Source organism: Petaurus breviceps, unplaced genomic scaffold (genome assembly GCF_028583685.1).
Source record: "Petaurus breviceps papuanus isolate PSGF00001 unplaced genomic scaffold, PetGlider_PUasm1.0 79, whole genome shotgun sequence".
Classification (NCBI taxonomy): Eukaryota; Metazoa; Chordata; class Mammalia; order Diprotodontia; family Petauridae; genus Petaurus; species Petaurus breviceps.
Window position 1 is genome coordinate 5,582,772 of NW_027186523.1, and position 20,952 is coordinate 5,603,723.

Sequence of the window (20,952 nt, forward strand, 5' to 3'; positions counted from 1 at the left end):
TGGTATTTTGAACCTGGGAAGTTGCCTTTGCTTGGTATTACATTACACTCCCATGCTGGGCAATTCAGGTTTCACCAGCCAAGGTGTCTATCCCAAGTTACTTTTAGTTGGACAGAACTGACCCCAGATGGATGATGGGCTCTTTCAGTCTTAGTGGAATGTTGCATGGCTCCCTATACACATGGTACCCTGACCTGGTGTTCTGCCCCACTCCTTCTGTTCTTCCGTTCTCTGGTCTGGCAATGGCAGTTCAGAGAACTGTCACACTGGTGCTTATGGGGTTGTCTGCCCTGGCCCAAGTAAGTCAGTACTTTGCAACACTAGTGCTGTAGGATTGTCTGCTGCCAGTATAGCAGTAGCTCCCAGCATGCTTTTGCTGTTAAAGGGTTGCAGGGGAACTGGTTGTTTCAGAGTAAACTTTAGCAGCCTTTAGCTAGGTCACTGGAATTGAGAAGAGTGGGGGGGGGGGAGAATTTCGTTGCAAGTCCTAAGGTCCTTGAGTCTACTGATGCAAGCTCAGTGCAGGTAACAGTACCATGGGAGGTAGAGAAGAGGAGCCGAGAGAGCTTAGGATCAGTGAGTTTCAGTTTATGTTTTTTGTGTTATTTTTTACCTTCTTTTATATATTTGGAGATAGCTGCAGTTGCTTTATATTTAGTGCATAATTCATGTTTTGGAGAGGTTTGAAATCAGTGAAAATGTCTAGCCTTCCATCTTTTTGCTCACATGACGCAAAAGTATTTTCCTTCCTTTCTAATCAGATCTTTATCCTTCATATTCTGCCCAGTTATTTGAAACAAACTAAATTATGTATGATAGTGTTCAATATTTTAAGTAAAATATCCGTGCCTCTTTGTTCTATTGCTGTCCATCTCTTTCCAAACCATAGCCCTGGATTATTCCTATCATCTGCCTTCTCTGTTCCTATTCACAAGATGCAGAATGGAGCTGCAGGGATCTCACAACTGTGTTGAGTGGTAACATTACAAATCAATATCATCTGACCTCAACTATGCCTTTATTGTTGCAAATCAGTTTATTATTCTCTAACTGATTCTCTATTTCATTCCTCACAGAAGCTACTCCAAACCTTCTCTCTTCCTTCCTCAAGTCCTTCACATTCCCATTTCCTTTTAACCATCACCTCCCTTCCAAGTTAGGGACCCTGATTCTTATTTTACTGAGAAAATTGAGGTAATTCATCATGAGATCCCTTTTCTCATACTTTTCATCTCAAAACCTCTTGAAATCATCTACACTCACTCCCCCTTATCAAGTCCAGCCCTTCTATATGTCTACTTGATCCTACCCCTTCCTGTCTTCTCCAACAAATTTCACCCTCAATCTTCTACTCTCTTAAATCCTCAACCTTTTCCTATCTATTTTAAATATACCAAGTCTACTTTGTCCTTAAAAAAACTACCTTCACTAGATCCTACCATACCTTCAAGTTATCATCTTCTATCTCTCCTGTCTTTCTCAAACTCCTTGAAAAAAACTATCTACACACACAGCCTTCACTGCTTCTCCTCTTCCTCACTCCTCAACCCTTTACAATCTGGTTTCTGGATTAATCACTCAATTGAAATTATTCTCTGTAAAGTTAATAATGATTCCTGAATTGCCAATAGTTTTTGTTTTCTTTTGTTTTGTTCCCTCAAGTGTCATCCTTCTCTACCTATCTGCTTCATTAGACACTATTGACTACCCTCTTCTCCTGGATACTCTTTCCTTTCTGGTTTTTCATGATATTACTCTCTTCTGGTTCTCTTTCTCTTTTACTGCTCCTTCTCAATCTCCTTTGCTGGTTCATTACCAATGTCATATGGATAATGAAATATAGACATTTTTCAAGGTTCTATCCTTAGACCCTCCTGTCTTCTTTTTCTACACTGTCTCTTGGTAATCCCAACTGTTCCTTAACAACAATTATTTCTATGCATATGATTCACAAATTTATATATTTCATCCTCGGTCTTAGACCAGAGCTTCAGTTCCACATTACCAATTGCCTTTTAGACATCTTCAGACTTGATGGCCCAGAAATACCTCAACCTCACATCCAAAACTTAATTATCTTTTCTTAAAAGTCTTACTTCCAAACATCCCTATTTCTTTGGAAGGAACCATCATCCTTCCAATCTCCCAGACTCATAACCATGGCATTACCATTGGCTTTTCACTCTCTTCCACCTCACATATACAACTAGTTGCCAAACCTTGCCATTTCTACCTCCACGGCTTCTCTTGAATCTGGTTCCTTCTGTACATTCACACAACACACCGTTATCACATTATTTCTGGTTTTTACTACTTATTTATTCTATTATTGTAATAGTCCCCTAACTGGGTCTTGGTGTCGCTCTCCACTCTCATCCTTCCTAAACACTGTTTCACATTTTGCTTTTCCTTAAGCATAGTTCTAATCACGTCATTCCTCTATTCAATCAAGTCCACTAGCATCCTATTGCCTGTAGGATAAAACACACTCCTCTGTTTATCTTTTAAAACTCATCAAAAGTTTGTTCAGCCTATCTTTCTAGACTCATCTGACATCATGCCTCCAACCCCCAACCCCTACACACATACCCTTGTCACCAAATTTTAATATAATCTCCTTGCACATAGAATTTATTATTTTTGTAGATTAGCACAGTGCCTGACATATAAGTAAGTGCTTTGTTTATTGAATGACTAATTAAAACCTGACACATTGTACATACTGTCAAAGCTAACATTTTTAATATGTCTAAGTAAAACTACTGTTTTAGAAACTCAAGCAATATATGCTATGTCTTGGTCTCACATATGCTATCATACAAAATTTCTCATCCCATTTAGTAATATTAATTTAGCTATTCATATGTTTTTAATTTCTCACCAGCTCTCAACAAAAATTCATAAATTACTTTGTTAAAGAACTTGATTTTTTCTTCCTATCATTTCATATCATATAATAACTAGAAGATATTTTTGTTCCTTTAGAATATGGTTCATATTCATATTACATGCAAATACTCAAGTGAATCTGGGATGTCATTGATGTGAATACTCCCCAAAGGTGCACATCCATCATCTATTTCTGCTCCTATGTGACTCTCATACTTCCATAAGTTCACAATGTGGGGAGAGGTTCCATCCAACATACTAAGGGGCTTCCTCATTTTCTATTGATATCATGAGGGTACCTAGTATCACACTTTCTTTTTTCTTCCTTCCTTCTCTCCTTTTTTCCCTCCTTCCTTGTTTCTCTCCCTTTCTCTCTCTCCTTCCTTTCTTCATTCTGTCCCTACTTTCTCTTTTTCCCTTTCTTCCTCTTTACCTCCCTCCTTCTCTGCTTCCTTTCTTCTTTCCTTCCTTCCTTTTTTTCCCAATTATTCAAAAACATTATTCTCAAAGAGGGTCCAAAACATCCTTTGGTATTTTTATATGTATGTATCATTATATGACCAGGCTGTCAAAGAGGTCTATGAGAAAAATGATTAAAATCCTTGGTCTAATTGTATGTCATATTCTAGATAATGGGCATTCTCCAGTCCCTTAGTTTTCCTGTGTATATAGTTAAGTTTTGATTGGTTTTGGATCTTTTCCAGGAAGCTCTGAAAAGCTCCTGGTCTTTATATAATCAACAAGATGTCATGTCATCCACAAACTAAAAATATTAGGATGGCCTCAACATCTATAAGGAATCCTTCCTCAATTTCAACTCTACACTGGCTCTCCTACACAATACAAGTAAATACTTTTGGCAAGTATATGTCTCATTTCATACCTCACCTGATAATAATGATCATCAAACAAGGCTATTTCCTTTCTAGAACAGAATAATGTAGTTTGTTTAAAGATAAAGCCACATTCACAAAAGAAATGATACACATTTTAAATGCACCTACTGTCTTTCTCAACCCCCACCCACCTGAACAAACTGGACTCTACTCCCTGGGTCCCTGGGCTCTGATAGGTGAGCTTTCACCTTATCTTGCCTAGAACCAGTCTTCCATATCACTTCTTGGCCATTTCCAAACCATGCTGCCATACTCATACCCCCCGCATCTCTGCTCTATTTTGTGTTATGTCTTCCTCCATTAGAATGTAAATTTCTGGAGAGCAAGGAGTTCCATGTCTGCTTTTGGTATCCCCAGTGCTTAGCACATAAATACTTTAATAAATGGTTTATCACTAACTCATTCATTCATCAGACTTTCTTCACTGAATATGCTGACTTGATCAAGCTACAAATCTAAGAATTTTTTTGACTTTCCAATATTCTGGAGATCTTTAAGGAAATTCTAATTCATTGTTAGATAAGAAATGCAAGTCTTTTAGGACAATTGTTTTCCTTCAAATAAATCAGGGGAATAACTTGTACAGAAGATAAGGAAGGCAACATTCAGTCAGTCATTAATTTAATAAATATTTATTATTTACTATGTGTTAACCACTGTGCTAGGTACAAGGGATACAAAGAAAAAAAATCATAACAGTCTGTGATCTACTTAATTCCTGCTTCTCAGGATCTTTTGCTGATTCTCATCCAGGCTATACTCACCAACCACAAATGTCCCAAAAGTCTCTCTTCCGGTCCCTCTTATCTTCTTCATTACTATTTCACTTGGTGATCTCTCATGAGTAAAATTAACTATCATGTGTAATCTTATTGTCTCTATTCAGGTTATTCCCAGATACATAAATCTATCCCTAATCTTTATGCTGAGTTCAAATCTAGCATCTCCAACTGCCTTTAGATATCATCTTCCTTATCATCAGCAGCATAACTAGCATTCATACTGTGTTTTAAGGTTTTCAGAGTGCTGTAAATATATTGACCTATTTGATCCCCACAACGACAAAATGAGGTAGGTAATATTATATTCCTTTTGCAGATGATAAAACCAAGACACAAAGAGGTTAAATGACGTGCCCAGGGTCACATAGCTAGTAAGTATTTAAGACACTTACTAGACAAATTCACTCTATCCAAAACAGAATTATCTTATCCACCAAACCCTCTTCTCTTCTCCACTTCCTTGAGGATACTATCATCTTCCCAATCACTGAGATTAACAAATTCAATGTCTTTGACATCTCTCTCACACTAACTCCATATATTCAATTTTATTGCCAAGTCATTGTTTCTACCCTCACAATATTTCTCATATATGTCCCCTTCTCTCCACTGCTACCACTCACACAGGTTCTCATTACCTCACACCTGGACTACAGCAATAACCTTTCCTATCTGAAATATCTCTCTACACCCCAAATCACTGTCTACTGAGTTGCCAAAGTAATTTTCCTAATATGTAAGTCTGACCAAGTCTCCAATGCCTCCCTATTATTTCCAGGTAATAATATTAAATGCTTTGTTTGACATTTAAATCCCTTCACAATTCTGCCCCTTCCTGATTTTACAATCTTCTTACATATCACTCCATTCTATCAAGTCCATGATCCAGAGACACTGGCCTTCTTAAAGTTCCTTGTACATGACACTTAATCCCAACTTGAAACTGAGGCAGACTCACTTCTTCTGGCCTCAGGGTCCAAAACCAGTGCCCTCTATCTATGCCTGCCTTTCCCCCCAACCCCATTTCGCTCTTTTTCCCTGTTACTATGTCTTTCTCTCTGTGTCTCTCTCGCTTTCCTCCACCTTCTCTCTTTCTCTGTTCTGTGTCTCTCTTGCTTTCCTTCTCTCTCTCCTTATCTTTATACAGAGAGGCAGAGTCTGTCAGCAGTCTTTTAGCATTGAATAAATCCATGTTTCCAAAGAAATAAAAGACAAAAATGCTACCCATTAGCTTTTATCTATAATATAGTTAAGCTACAGAAGAGTAATATTCTTCCATCAGAAGAGTGATTTAGTGGTAAAAGAAATACCTGTAATAGGTGTTCTATTTTTCAGCCTATCCACCTCCATAATAAAGTCATCTTTCAAAAACAGGAATCCAATAATGGAGAACAAGTAGACGAGGATGAGAGCGAGGACAGCAGTCAGAATAATGGAGCGACCATTTCGTGTGACACTCTTTATAACATTGAGCAAAGTCTCCTCTCTGTACACCAAATCAAAAAGCTAAAAATTTAATAGAATAAGAGAGGAATAAATAAGCATGAGAATAGCATACAAACAGTAAGTGGAATCATCCTAGTTAATCCTAGGAAAAATATTGATCCAAAATATCTTATATATAGGAGAGCATAAGAAATTTTAATATTTTCCTTTAAGGATAAATCTAATAAAACTCTTATGATAATATGCTAAATTGGTTTAATAAACAATCTACTCAACTAAGAAAGAACATACAAAATTATAATAATCCCAATATTGGATTTAAATAATGCTTGGTACCTAAACAAAAGATTATTCTTCAATTTATTATGTATACTTGTGAGATATGCATTATAGTTAAAAGAGAGAATGCATGCCATTGCATATAGAAATTATGGATAATTAGAAAATTATTTCATTATGATTTTGTGTTATTTCCACTCAACAAGGTTTTTAAAAATATCTTGATGATTATTTTGTACATTAAAAATATGAAAAAAGTCTTTATACACTTAATAAAAGAACTTTATACACCTATATTATTGTTGCAAACTATACAACTTAAAGAATTCAAATAACCTTTTAAATTCTAATACCTTTCCTTTCATAGTTCTATATCTTCTATTCTATCATGGAATCTTTCTAAATCGAAAAGCGAGTATTAATTTAGAAGTAAGCACAATTCAAATAATTATTTAGCATATGCTGTGTAAATCACTGGCTAATGCAATAGAATACAAAGACAAATCACACATCAAATAAATTCAGCACAGAGGTAAAGTACTTTGTTGCTTCTTAGAATTAAATGGTTGTAACTTCTATAGTAGTTTCTAGGAGAAAAAGACCCTGATGAGAATAAGAGCTCCAATTTTTGGTCTATGAGTATCCATGATTAGGATAGATTGTCAGGCCCTGACAAAAAAATAAATAGAAACAGATTATATAGAAATTGATACCTATATATAAGATATAGGTATATATGTGTATGCATATAGAGATAAATCTAGATCACAGAGATAAATCTAGATTATATTCACATATATAAATAAGAGAAAGTATTATTTATATAGATCAGACACTGTCTTTTTTAGATAGATACTCACCAAGAAGCTGTAGAAGAACTCATGGACAAAAAGACCCAGCATGCAGACCAAAACATAAGCTACATGGTAGAGAAAGGCCATGTCCATGATAACTGCTCGGTACCCACGAGTGAATGTTCCACGATTTCCAACAAAGCTCACCAGAAATACTATTTTATTACAAAGCTAAAGGGGATAGAAAAAAAAATAAGATCTATTGCATTCTATTACCTCTTCACATAAATAGGGGGTACTGTCAAAGGTAATTCATCATTTAGTGACTATTATTTTATCTTCTTATTTCTCATTGTATGACTTCTCAAACAACGCTTATACATAACAATTTGCATATCACATACAGAAACTTATTCATACATACAAATTATCTCATATCCTTTGCAACTTATTGATAAGTGATGGGTAACACATTCATATATTGGGCTTGCAATAAACTCCAAGGAATTGCCTAATTCTTTGTTTTCAATAAATGTATAGTATTGCATTAGTTGGAACTTCAAAATCTATGTGTTTGCTATACTGTAGGTGCTAAATAAATATAGAATATTGGTGAAAGCATGAATGCTTTGCATTTATTGAAAAGACAGCCTCCTCCTTGAAGACTTCCTTGATCCCCTTAGATGGAAATTATTTCTCCTTCCTTGTGATGGATATAGCACTTTCTTTAAATGTCTCCTTTGTCCTCATATTTTACCTTATGTCAAACATATTGATATATGTCTTTATCCCCCATATTATATGGCAAGCTACTTCGAAGAAATATATTGTTTTTCTTCTTTGAATAATAAAAGTTAGCATTTATATAACACTTTAAAGTTTGTGAAACACTTCACAGATATAATTTCATTTTAACCTCACAGAAATCCTGGGAGGTAGGTGCTACTTATCCCCATTTTACCTACAAGGAAACTGAGGTAGAAGACAGTAGTAAGTGACTTGCTCAAGGTGACCCAGCTGATAAGTACCTGAGGTTAGATTTGAATTCCAGTCTTGCTGACTACAGGTCCAATGCTCTATCCATTGCCAAAAATCTTTGATATCAATCCATTAACAAGCATTTAATAAGTATGTACTAATGCCAGACACTATGCTAATTAATAGGGACACAAAGACAGAAAAGATATTGCCCCTGTGCTCAAGGAGTTTATGTTGTAACAGGGGAAACAAAATACATATATACAGTTAAAAATCATTTAATCCAATTCAATTTAACACGTATTAAATACCTACTATGTGCAATGAGAAAGGCAGAGTGGTATAGTGAATAGAGGGCAAGCCTTTGGAGTCAGAAAAGCTGTTCTCAGGTTCTGTCTCAGACACACACTAACTGTGTGATCATGGACAAATAATTTAAACTCAATCCTCAGATGGTCCTCTAAAATTATTAATTACCAACAAGTTATCAATTTTTATTGGTAGAGGAAGTTTCCATACTGAGAGTTTCACACATACAAATCATAGTTCTGAACCTCTACCTCTTGACTCCCAAGCCCCACAGAAAAATACACAAGGCAGAGTGAGTAATAGTTTCTGGAGGTGGTTAGACTGTGCAGAGTTCTGTCAACAGATAGAGTTTTGTCAACAGTAATTTGTACTGTCCATGGGGTTTTCTTGGAAAGATACTAGAGTGGTTTACCATTTCCTTCTCCAATAGATTAAGGCAAACTGAGACTAAGTGACTTGCTCAGAGTCATACAGCTAGTAATTGTCTAAGACCATATTTGAACTGAGGTCTTCCTGATTACTGGCCCAGAGCATCAAACCACCTAGCTGCCCTGTTAACATCAAAGTGCTATATAACTGTTGTCATCACCAGCCCCATTATCATCATGAATAAGTGCTAATACCTATCTTTCACTTCCCAATGCCCATTTCTCAGGAATCATTTCCAATGGGAAGGTCAAATTTTAGAAGAGCAGTAGTAGTGATTCCTACAAGCTGACATGATAGCTCACAAACATCTCTGCCACAACCAAGGCAAAAAAAGTATAATGTCTTCCTTTCCTACCTCTCTTATAGATCTATTCCTTCAAGTTTTCTTTTGCTATATTTAGTCACAAGCAGGAACTAAAAAGAGAATGACGCCATGAAATAAAATCTTTATAAAGCTCCAAAACTTTTCTAAATCAAGGGACAACAAAATTGTTAATTAAATGCTTATTCTAATTAGTATATTAATTTTATTGTGTTAATGATCCATTTGAGATATATTTTATTATATTGGGCTTCTTTGTAATAACTTCATAATAATATAGTATGACATACTTGTATCCATTTTATAGGACTTATAAAAGAGAAAGTATGGTGGAAACAATAATGAAATTAGAGTCAGGAGATTTCATTTCTGATCCCAGCTTTGCCTCTTAGTTGCATGTTTCCTTTAATAAATTGAATGAGTTGGGGCGGCTAGGTGGCACAGTGAATAAGAGCACAGGCCCTCAAATCAGGAGGACCTGAGTTCAAATATGGCCTCAAACACTTGACACCCTTACTAGCCATGTGACCTTGGACAAGTCACTTAACCCCAATTGCCCCACAAAAATAAATAGGTAAATAAATAAATTGATGGAGTTTTCTTGGCCTTTTTACTCTTCTCTACAAAATTAGGATAATTTTTTAGGTTCTTACCAGATCTAAGATTCATTTTTTTCCTTCTTTTTTTTAAATTTATTTTTTTTTCTGATTTACATCATTCATTTCCACCAGATTTTGAGTTACAAATTTTCTCCCCATTTTTCCCCTACCCACCGCCCCAAAATAGCAGTCCCACAGGATATCCCTTCCTCCAATCTGCTCTCTCCCATACCCCTTTCAACCTTTCCAGTAGTACCTGGTGGATCTCTATGCCCCAGTGCCTGTACATCTATAGCAGCAAGCACCCCAAGCGTCCTCAGGGTTTGCAGCTACCACAGGTTCTTGGATCTGCTTTGTTAAAGGAAAGCAATTCAAAATGGGTTAACAAGCTTACTTTAATCAGTCAGACATATATCGTTTACCTTGTTCAGGAGAAAAGGTCAGCACCCTGAACCTCAAAGTATACAGGCATAATTATCAAGACAGAAACATCAAGTAGACAGATTTCCAAACTGTCCGACCATTACATCCATACCCAGTCAACATCTGGGTTTCCACATTCTGGGTTTTTCAAAGCCAGGGGACTCTCAACAACGGCTTCCCAGAATTCAGATCAAATCACAGAACACTTCTCAAAGTGAGTCCCAAAAACAAAGCTACACATCAGGGCTTATATAGCCTTCTCCTGGCTCAGAGAATGTAACAACCTTATTGACTCACTGGCCAATCAAGAAGTATCTACTGAAAAACAAACCTCCCCCACCCCAGGCTTCAGGTGCACATTAGCCTAGGGGCAGGGAAGATCTTTAAAATTTACATTCGCATTACAACATCCTATTTCCCAATTACATGTAAAATAGTATATATATATATATATATTTAAACATTTTATTTTAAAACTTTGAATTCTAGATTCATTCCCTTCCTCCCTTGTCACCCATTCTTACTGGGAAGATAAGCAGTTCAGTATAGGTTGTACATGTGTGGCTAATGCAAAACAATAACACAGTAGATATATTGTAAAAGACTGACTATATTTCCCTCCCTCCTATCCCACCTCCCACTTATTCTATTCTCTACTTTGATCCCATCCCTTTTCAAAAGTGGGTGCTTCCAACTTCAATCGCCCCCAGCCTGTCCTCCCTTCCATCATCCCCGATCTCATCCCCTTCCCCCCTACTCTCCTGTAGGGTGAGATACCCAATTTAGTGTGTATTTCATTCCCTCCCCAAGCCAAATTCAATGGGAATAGAGTTTACCTATTCCCTTTTGCTTTCCTATTCTTCCCCTCCATTGTAACAATTTTCTTTGCCTCTTCTATGAGACAGTTTACCTCATTCTGTCTCTCCCCATTTCCTCTCATTATATTCCATTCTCACCTCTTAATTTCACCTTTTAAGTATCATCCCTTCCTGTTAAATTGATACTGTGCCCTCTATCTATATATACCTGTAAACATATATACACACATTCACATATGTATTCATATGCCCATATACCCTCATATATAGACATATATATATATATATATATATATATATATATTTCTATTCCTTTCAACTATTGTCATACTGAGAAAAGTTTCATAAGTTACAATTATTATTTTTCCATGTAGGAATGTGAATAGTTCAACCTAGATAAGTTCCTTATGATTTCCTTTCCCTGTTTACCTTCTCATGCTTTTCTTGCTTCTTGTATCTGAATGTCAAATTTTCTATTCAACTCTGGTTTTTTCATCAAGAATGCTTGAAGGTCCCCTATTCCACTGAATGACCATATTTTCCCCTGAAACATGATACTCAGTTTTGCTGGGTAGGTGATTCTTGGTTTTAATCCCAGCTCCTTTGACCTCTGGAATCATATACCAAGCCCTTCAAACCCTCAGTGTAGAAGCTGCCAGATTCTGGGTTATACTGATTGTGTTTCCACAATATTCAAATTGTTTCTTCCTGGCTGCTTGTAATATTCTTTCCTTAATCTGGGAATTCCAGAACCTGGCTATAATATTCCTAGGAGTTTTCTTTTTGGGATCTTTTTTCAAGAGGCTATCAGTGGATTCTTTCAACCTCTATTTTACCCTCTGGTTCTAAAACATCAGGGCAGTTTTCTTTGAGAACTTCCTAGAGGATGATTTGTAGGTTCTTACTTTGATCATGGCTTTCAGGTAGTCCAATAATTTTTAAATGATCTCTCCTGGATCTATTTTCCAGGTCAGTGGTTTTTCCCATGAGATATTTCACATTGCCTTCTATTCTTTCATTTGTTTGGATCTGTTTAACGGAATCTTGATTGCTCATAAAGTCATTAGCTTCCATTGCTCCAATCTAATTCTGAAGCCATGATTCTCCTCATTGAGCTTTTGAGATTCTTTTTCCTCTGGCAAATTCAGCTTTTTAAGGCATTCTTCTCCTCATTGCCTTTTTGAGTCTCCTTTGCCATTTGAGTTAGTCTGTTTTTTAAGGTGTTATTTTCCTCAGTCAGGCTGTTGACTCTCATTTCATAATTTTCTTGCATCATTCTCATTTCTCTTCCCAATTTTTCCTCCACTTCTCTTACCTGCTTCTTAAGGTCTTCTATGGCCTGTAACCAACTCATATTTTCCTTTGAAGCTTTTGGTGCAGGAGTTCTGACTTCACTGTCTTCCTCCTGTTCCATGCTTTGCTCCTTTTTGTCCCCAAATTAGGAGTCTAATGTTGGAATCTTTTGTCTGCTTTGTTTCCTTTGCCTGGTCATGTCGCCCCTCAGTCACCTGACCCCTCGGCTTTTTGCCACAGTAGTATCCTGCCACCAGACAGGGGAGCTTTCGTCCCAAATGCTGGGGTTTTCTCAGCTGCTGGAGGTATTAGACGGGTGCCCTCTCTGAGGCCTCCACACACTCTGGCAAACTGGTCACGCACCCTAGGACCTCCACCCTAGACTGCAATCCTGATACAAGCAGATTAAAGCAAGAGCCAATACCCCTCAGACTGTTTGCTTGGTCCCCTTACACTCTGCAGGCCAGGCGTCTCAGAGGCTTCTCAGCCCAGAGGCAAAAGCCACACATTCCCACTTACTGGGTCCCAAAGTCCACACTGCACTGACGTCTCACTTTGTCCTTCGCATCTATGTGTTGATAACTCTGGAAAAGGCCACAGCTGCTGTTGATCTGGAGTCCCTCCTGCTGACAGCTGGTCAGACCTGCCCTGGGGCTAAAACCTCTGGCTCACCCGGACCTACACTCTGCTCCCAGAGCACTGCGGGATTCCTGCTAGTCTGCTAGGCTGTCCTCAGCAGGAGGTTAGCTTCTCTGTGTCATTTTGTGGGTTCTACAGCTCCAAAGTTTGTTCAGAGTCTCCTTTTTACACTGATTGGGGAAGGTGGAACTCGGAGCCGCTTGGAGGTCATATTTCTACTCTGCCATATTGACTCTGCCCCCCATCTTTTTTTCTACGCTATGCTCAATAACGGTGGGAAATTTTGAAGTTACTTTAGGGCATAATGCTATTTTCTCAGCAGACATTTTGTGGGCAGTCTGTTTTAAGAGCAAGAACATAAGTTAATGGGTATATCTATGTAAGGAGGAATCACTGAAGTACTGTCACATGCAATTTAGTACTTCCAGAAGGTAAACAAATATTCAGAGAGAAACCATAAAATGTGAATAATACTTCAACCAGGTTTATAGAAACACCAAAAGCTGGAGAAAATAAAAGCTCTGTATATAAGTTGTGAAATATGAAGTCATACAAAGATAGTAGGCATTTGTTTTTATTAACAATGCAAGTAAATCAGCATATGAGGGTTTGAACAAGTAATTACATGCATCACTCTCATCCTCTGCTGGGGTCCTCCAGTTTCTCCTTGTGGCCCAGAGGTCAGCCTAGGTTATGAAGCCTACAAGGGAAGTCCTGGATACAAATCACAAAGTTGACCCAGAGGGACAATAAGGCAGCAGTGAGGACTGCAGCTTTCCAAACATCTGCTGTAGCTGTTATGTTGAAAAGCAGAAGAGCACCCAACAAAGATCTGACAATGCTTCTATGCTATTTTAGTCTTCAAAAAGCAGAGAAACCAGTGATGGAAACTACTAGTCTGTACCTGAATCTAAGCAACACTGAGGACAAAGTTACTGGGATAGAAATGATGAATAGCTTAGTAGGGACTGATCATGCCATCTTAAAACATGATTAAAAAAAAGTGGGGAAGAAAACTGGTATGATATAATATGACATATGCTCTGAATTCAAGAAAAACATTCAAATAATTTAAAGAAAGGGCAGGTAGAACCCCAAAGGCTTAAAATTATACAGGGGAGGCTTCCTCAAGAGGTCTAGTACATTTAAAAGGACAAAATTCTGAACAATAAATTATTTAAATGTTGGGAAAAGACCAAGTCATGGTTAAAACAAACATACAAAAGATGGATATAAGGGCAGATAATTGATAATGACTAAAAAAATAATGTCACTGTCTTGACAATGTTAATGTAAGAATGATAAGCCCACAATGAGATAGAGCTAGTAATGAATGCAATGGACAAAAACCACCAAAAAAAGGACTTTTTAAACATTAGGGACTTATGTGAGAATGTATTTTAGATTCATATGGATACCTGAAGACAATAAAGCCAATTTTTTTTTTCATAAATGCCTGCATCTAAGTCAATAGATATTTGTTAGGCAAGCCTTTCTAAATTACCCATATAAAATTTTAGAATTTTAAAAATAAGTGAATTTCTAAATTTAATTTCTAATTCCAGTTATAAGAAGAAAGATTTATGGAAGTTAGGGTGAAAGGGGATTGATATTTCAGAAGACTGACATGAACATAAAAGGTATTAGTAAAACAAACAATGCAGCAATAAAACTAAAAAAACAAAAATAGAATTGCAGAGTAAGAAACAGAAAGAATTTCATGGTTGACCAATTTAAACTACTATATACTTTTTGGATCCAACATTCAATGATAATAGTATGAAAAGTCAAAATTTTTATCATAGCACCATTGCTCTGGCTGATTGGGGCATACTTGGGATTTGCTACTAGACAGGGACTTTAAAATGTTTTCAGGGTTCAGAAACAAAGCATTAACAAAGCATGGGGCAAGTATTTTGGCACATCTGAGAGGAGCATTACCACTGGTCCTTTCCCTGAGAGAACATCTGGCTCACTGCCTACACACCTGTGGTACAGGACAACTTCATCAATTTGATTCAGGAATGAATTCTAGGATTTTATAAAGACATATTATTTCTAAAGCATGGAGACATGAGCTTTTCACAACAGTCTATGATTCTTCTTACTTTTCTCTTGCTTAAAATGACTCCATTTTTTGCAGTATTTGAAAGACATGTATCTATATTTGACAACATTTTCACCAAATTAAGTTGCAAACTAATAGGAACCTTTTTCAATTTGACCAACCATTTAGCTTTCAGAAGTCTGGAAAGAAGATAACAATAAAAGAAGCACCAGAAGAAGCAGCAATTGCTGATAAAGCTAGTTAAGAAATGGGACCAACTAAGCAATTTCAGGTGCCAAAAATTATAGCTTTGTTATATGTTTATTTTTCCCTTCAGCTCTTTTTCTTAAAAAATTTTTTTCTTGACACTATGGATTTTGTTTGACACCATGGATATTTCAGGGCTTCATTAATCCAGTCATATTAGGTCCATAAAACTCAATTGCTCTCTTTATTTATTATAACAATTTTATTTTACATCTACATAGTAATTCACAATTTTTCCAAGTATTCTGATATCTCACCTTCTTAATCTTTACAACAGATCTGTTATATAGTCAGGAAAAATATTATTATACCTAATTTACAGATGAAGGAACTAAATTTTCTTACCTCAAGTAAGGAGAAATGACTTGCTTAATGTCACTTAGTAAGTTTACATGCAGTAGAGATCAGATATATTTGCTTATTCAATGTTACCCCACTATAGTACACTATGATATCTACTCTGCTCTTCTCTCATTTTGGTCTTCTTTTCATAAACTAGCAAAAATTACACAATGATGTTACATTCTTTAAAGTCCAATAGTAAATGTGTAAAGTACAGTTTTATATTCCATATACATGATGATTTTATGACTAAATTACAGCTTTAGGAATATAAGAAAACTAAAAAAAAACATTATACACAATTCAATTTTCTTAAAATTTCACATTTTCCCTATCTCCCTCTAGGAGAGAAAAAGTCTTTTCCATGACTAGAAAGTTAGCAGTAATATAACATTTAATTTAACAAAGTATACTCTAATTGTTTAATAATTAATATTAACAATTTGAAAATTATCTTAAATACTTATCTTTTCCCTACATCTAGTATTTAGTTAACAATCACTGCTGATTCTATCTCAGCAAAATCTCTCATTTATTGCCCTCCTCTCTATTTCTGCCAACCCCTACCCTAATAAGGGACCTCATTATAACTTGTCTGGATTTCTGCAACAATCTTATAATAGTGATTCCAAGCTTTATTTTCTTTATCCAATTCTATCATTTAAATGGCTACTAGAGTAACTTTCTTATGCATATATCTGATATCACATCTCTACTCAAAAATTAAGTTGTTCTCTATAGAATAAAACTGAAATTCCTTTTGCCACTGTCCAGTGCCTGCCATGCTATTCTTCTAGCCTTTTATTAATTTTCTACATCACTCTATAATCCTGTCAAACTGTACCACTCTTGGTTTTTGAACAGGTTCTCCTACCTTTGTGCATTTGTTCATCATGTTTGCTTTGCTTATAATGTGTTAACTCCTTCTCACTTGTTATTATTAATCCTTCAAAGCTCAAAACATATACTATACCCTCCATGAATCTTCCATGATCCTTTTGATTGATAAATACCATCTCCCACCAGGCATCATGTAGTAGTACTTTGTTCTCAAAATTTCTAATACATTTGTTATATAATACCATATATCAAAATTATCTGATTTTGCCTTATCTTTCTATATGATGATAAGCTCTACAGAGGTAGGGATTCTTTTTTAATCTAAAATTCAAATCTTCCCCAGAGCCTAGAACAGTGCTGTAAATACTGGATATTTTTTTTAAAGGTATGAAGAATGCTGAATAAAGCAAAGCCTGGAAAGGATATCTATGACCATTTATCATTATTCCCCTTTTTCTAGGGGGTAAAACTGTACTGCTAAATGTGAAAAATAAAGAAACAAATTAAACCACAAAGTAAAATACCCATTAAAGCTTAAAACTGTACTAAGGGTTTTGGAATATTCTATACATCACTATACATAAAAGTGATTAAACACTTCCTTTAAATTAGTTTATCTTTAAAAACTGATAGTAGCCCAGCAATGACCATAATCAAGCCTTGGAGACTGACACAAAAAATAATCATTCTGCTTTAGAAATAATTTATTCCTACTTAGTTCTGGAAAATGCTACTCAGGAAAACATCTCCACAATGTATAAGGCTGAATGACAAATGAAAAGCTCTTCCAAAAGGCCAGCTATGGCTTTGGATCAAAGACAGGTTATGTTCCACCAAAGGATATTGGATGGATCATGCAGAAAGAAGATCTCATGGAAACCCAAATGACTAATAGGGATGCCAGAAATTTGGTGGTGGGATTTACCAATAGTCCAGATCTTCATATAGAGAGTTATCATGGGATTTTTTGTGGCATGGTAGATAGAGCAGTGAACCTAGACTCTGAAAGATCTGACTGCAAATTCAGCCTCAGATACTTATTAGCAATGTGACTTTAGGCAAGTCACTTAACCTCTGTTTTGCCTCAGTTTCTTTAACTGCAAAATGGGGATAATAATAGTACTTACCTCATAGAGATGTTGTGAGCATCAAGTGAGTTAATATTTGTAAAAAGTGCTTAGTAAAGTGCCTAGCACATAGGTGCTATATAAATGCATATTCCCTCCATCCTCCCTTCTGTTATTTGGCAATTTTCTATTTGAATAATGTTGAATTACACTAATCCAAGTCAATGATGATAATAAATATCATATAAAATCTTTATCTCCAAGAATTGAAGAATAAGTTGTTCTGGTGATTGATTAAATATTTTTGTTAACCATGAGGTATACCATACATGCTACATTGTGCCTGTGTTTATAGTCCAAAAAAAACAGAAACATGAGAATTGTTTTATTGAGTCAGAATCGTGGTTCATCCAGCCTGGGCTTTGGTTGCCAAAAATAACTCCCAAGGACATACTGTGAGAATACACAGCAGCTTTTCTTGGATATTTTGGATATGTCCAAATCTATTTTGAATCCATTTACATCTCCTGCCAATACTCTTGGAAAGTTCCATAAGTTTATTTCTATGTGAAGTAGTTATAAATTCACCTTGTTCAGATTTCACGTTTAGCTTTTCTAGATGGAGAATTCTAAACTGCATAATCTGGTAATTGATTTATAATCAGTTAAATTATGACAACCTTCTTGTCTTTCTTATCATGTGGTAAAATGTACCAAACCCTAAAACTTTAATGAAAATAACTGAATCTTTTTTTCCCCTAACTTTTCCTTTCTGGTTATATAGGTTCCAGATGAATGGAAGTTCATTATATTATGAAAGAATATGCTTGCATTTTTACATTAATATCTGTTTCATTTAGTACAATGTAAGTTTAAGTACTTACATTAGCAGCCCCAAGAAGTATCAATGTAGGCCCAAGTCCTATTGTATATATAGATCTGAGCATTATGGACACAAGAAATGGTCGAATACCAAAAGGTTTGGGGAAGAAAAATAGCATAGATGTACAAATTGCAACTGCTATCCAAAGGAGGACTGAGAACAATGGAGAAAGTGTACCTGTAAGACAGAAAATATTTTTTAAGCTAAGAAAGAAATAAGATAGCATTATTCCATTTACTGATCCATTTTTAATATATTAGATTAAGTCAAACCATTAACATTTTCATAATAATTTCAATCAATATATTTAAAGAAGACACTTTTTTTTAGAACAATTCCCATTCTTAAATTTGTAAAATAACATAATTAATTTCATGCTGCTAACATTCATTGTCTAATGAAGCATCTATTAGGTCTAAGAATTGCTCAGATAAGATATTTTGCTTCTCTATAAGAATGATTTGCTAAATCTTTCTGTTATGGATGTCTCATTAGAAGATTTAATTTTCATCTCAAGATTAATGACAAAAATATAACCCATCTGATGTATACTATTATGGTCATATCTTCTTTTTTCCCCTCTAATTGTGAAACATAATGACAGGTGATAAAGTAGGGACCACAATGCAGAATCGTAATTCTTTAATAAAGTACATAAGGAAATTTAATGCTTTTTTTAAGTGAGGAGGATCTAATATTTGTGAAGTCACTTGATCCAACTTAAGCCCTGGCAGAACTATGAAATATTTTACCAAGAAGACCAAAAGTGTCAGTTGACTTTAAAAAATTTCACAAACTAAATTTATTATTGTTAGTATCTGTCCAAAATAGTAGATTAAATATTTATTTTTTATTTGAAATCAGTGTAATCAATTCATTAAAGTTTGGGCATATGAAATACATCTGTGTATTGATGCAAGAGAACTACCTCTGATTGATGGTTATGCTGTCATCAAGAAATTGCAGAAATACATTAGGGGACAACATTTATACCTCAGACATGTGACTATAAATTGAAGTACTCAATGGAAAACCAAGAAGCCTGAGACCTTGTGCTTGTATTCTTTTTTCAAAGGTCTCACAACCATTCTAATCTCTCTTCACTAAACCTTTATTTACTATTTTAAAATCTGTGTTTCTACATGGTTGTGTTATGAAAGTTTATACTACCACTAAAATCTTGGCCTTATCAGGGTTTTTGACACCAATGCTATCTAAACCTCTATTTTAAAGTGAATTTTAATACTTTGAGGTGATAGGAAGGAGAATTTTGTTAGTTGTAATAAATTAATAGAATCAATTTAAATTTTTAAAATAATTTTATTATTTTAGTCATGAAAGGAGACAGAATGTTTTAGAGGGCATTTATTTGTCAAAGATGGGCTGGACTAGCAGATCAAGCAATTTCAAGTACCAACAGTACCAACGGTTCAGCATGATAAAGATCAGAATGGTTATGATACCTTTGTTAAAGAAAAACTAGTACAAGGTCATTAGGCTATCAGTTGACTGTCTCAATTTATAGACATGGATCTGAGGAGTATTTGCTGCCCCCTTATGTATATCTGCAATTTCAACATGACAATGAAACACCTAAATCTTAGATACTCTGATTCTAATGTTCCCAACATTTTCTAAGGGGAGACAGAAAACCAGGCATTGAAAGCTCTTGAATTAGTAATTTTCTTTGCCTCCCTTTGCATATTTAACTGTGTAACTGCAACTTTTAGTCATTCAAGTTCCAGAATTCTCCTCCCTAAAATAACCCAACACAAGGTTTCCAAGAAAGTCACATGATCATTTTTAGATATGTTGTACTGGGATTTCTATAAAGTACAGGCTAGATTAGGTGGCCTCTGTAGTTCCTTCTAACTGTGAGATTTTGTTACTTTGCATTCATTTTATCCAGGAGGTCTTGTCTTTCAGTAAGACAAGTAGACTTTAAAAAGTCTAGTTCCTCTCTCAAGTACTTCTAACTTGACATCTTTGACTCTTTTGAATCTTTTAAAATAATAAATTTGCTACACACTGTAATTCATAAGACACACCAACTTATTCCCTAATTTAGCATTATTGTTACATATATTTTACCCCAGAAAATTCCAGTTAAAAATTACATTTAAGAACTAAGGAACAGATGGCCCTCTGAAGAAATTGTTTTTATTATCATTAAAAAATGGAAAGCAAAATAACTTTTATGTTTTCCCCAAAATCTTAGAGATAACACATTTTAAAATGACAGAATATTTTGGAATTCTTGTTTTCCCCAGGCCTACATTATATTTGTGATCACACTTGCACCCCATCATCTCACCCCTATTGACATGTAACAAATTACAACTACAAACTTATACATACACTCTTTTGCATATGTACTGCAGATAAACATAATTCAGGTCAGGGAGGACTTGTTTAATATGTACTACTACACACAGGGATTTTCCTAAAGTACAGGTCCAATCATGTCACACACACAAACACACACACACACACACACTCACATATACATACCAATACTTCAGTGGTTCACATTGCCTCTAAGAACAAATAAAAATTAGTCTGACATTCAAAGCCCTTCATAAGCTAGTCCCCTTCTAACTTTCCAGTCCT

At 35.5% G+C, this 20,952-nt stretch overlaps 1 protein-coding gene across 3 annotated transcripts in view; it reads right to left on the reverse strand.

Moving 5' to 3' along the window:
- LOC138175799 (inositol 1,4,5-trisphosphate-gated calcium channel ITPR2) overlaps positions 1-20,952 on the reverse strand; it is a 529,022-nt gene that overhangs the window by 85,137 nt on the left and 422,933 nt on the right. For all 3 annotated transcript variants that reach the window (XM_069106292.1, XM_069106291.1, XM_069106293.1), the window contains 3 exons: positions 18,344-18,519; positions 7,153-7,317; positions 5,878-6,073 (listed from right to left, as the gene is read on the reverse strand). In XM_069106292.1, coding sequence (XP_068962393.1) covers positions 5,878-6,073; positions 7,153-7,317; positions 18,344-18,519 — 537 coding nt within the window. The remainder of the gene's footprint in view (positions 1-5,877; positions 6,074-7,152; positions 7,318-18,343; positions 18,520-20,952) is intronic.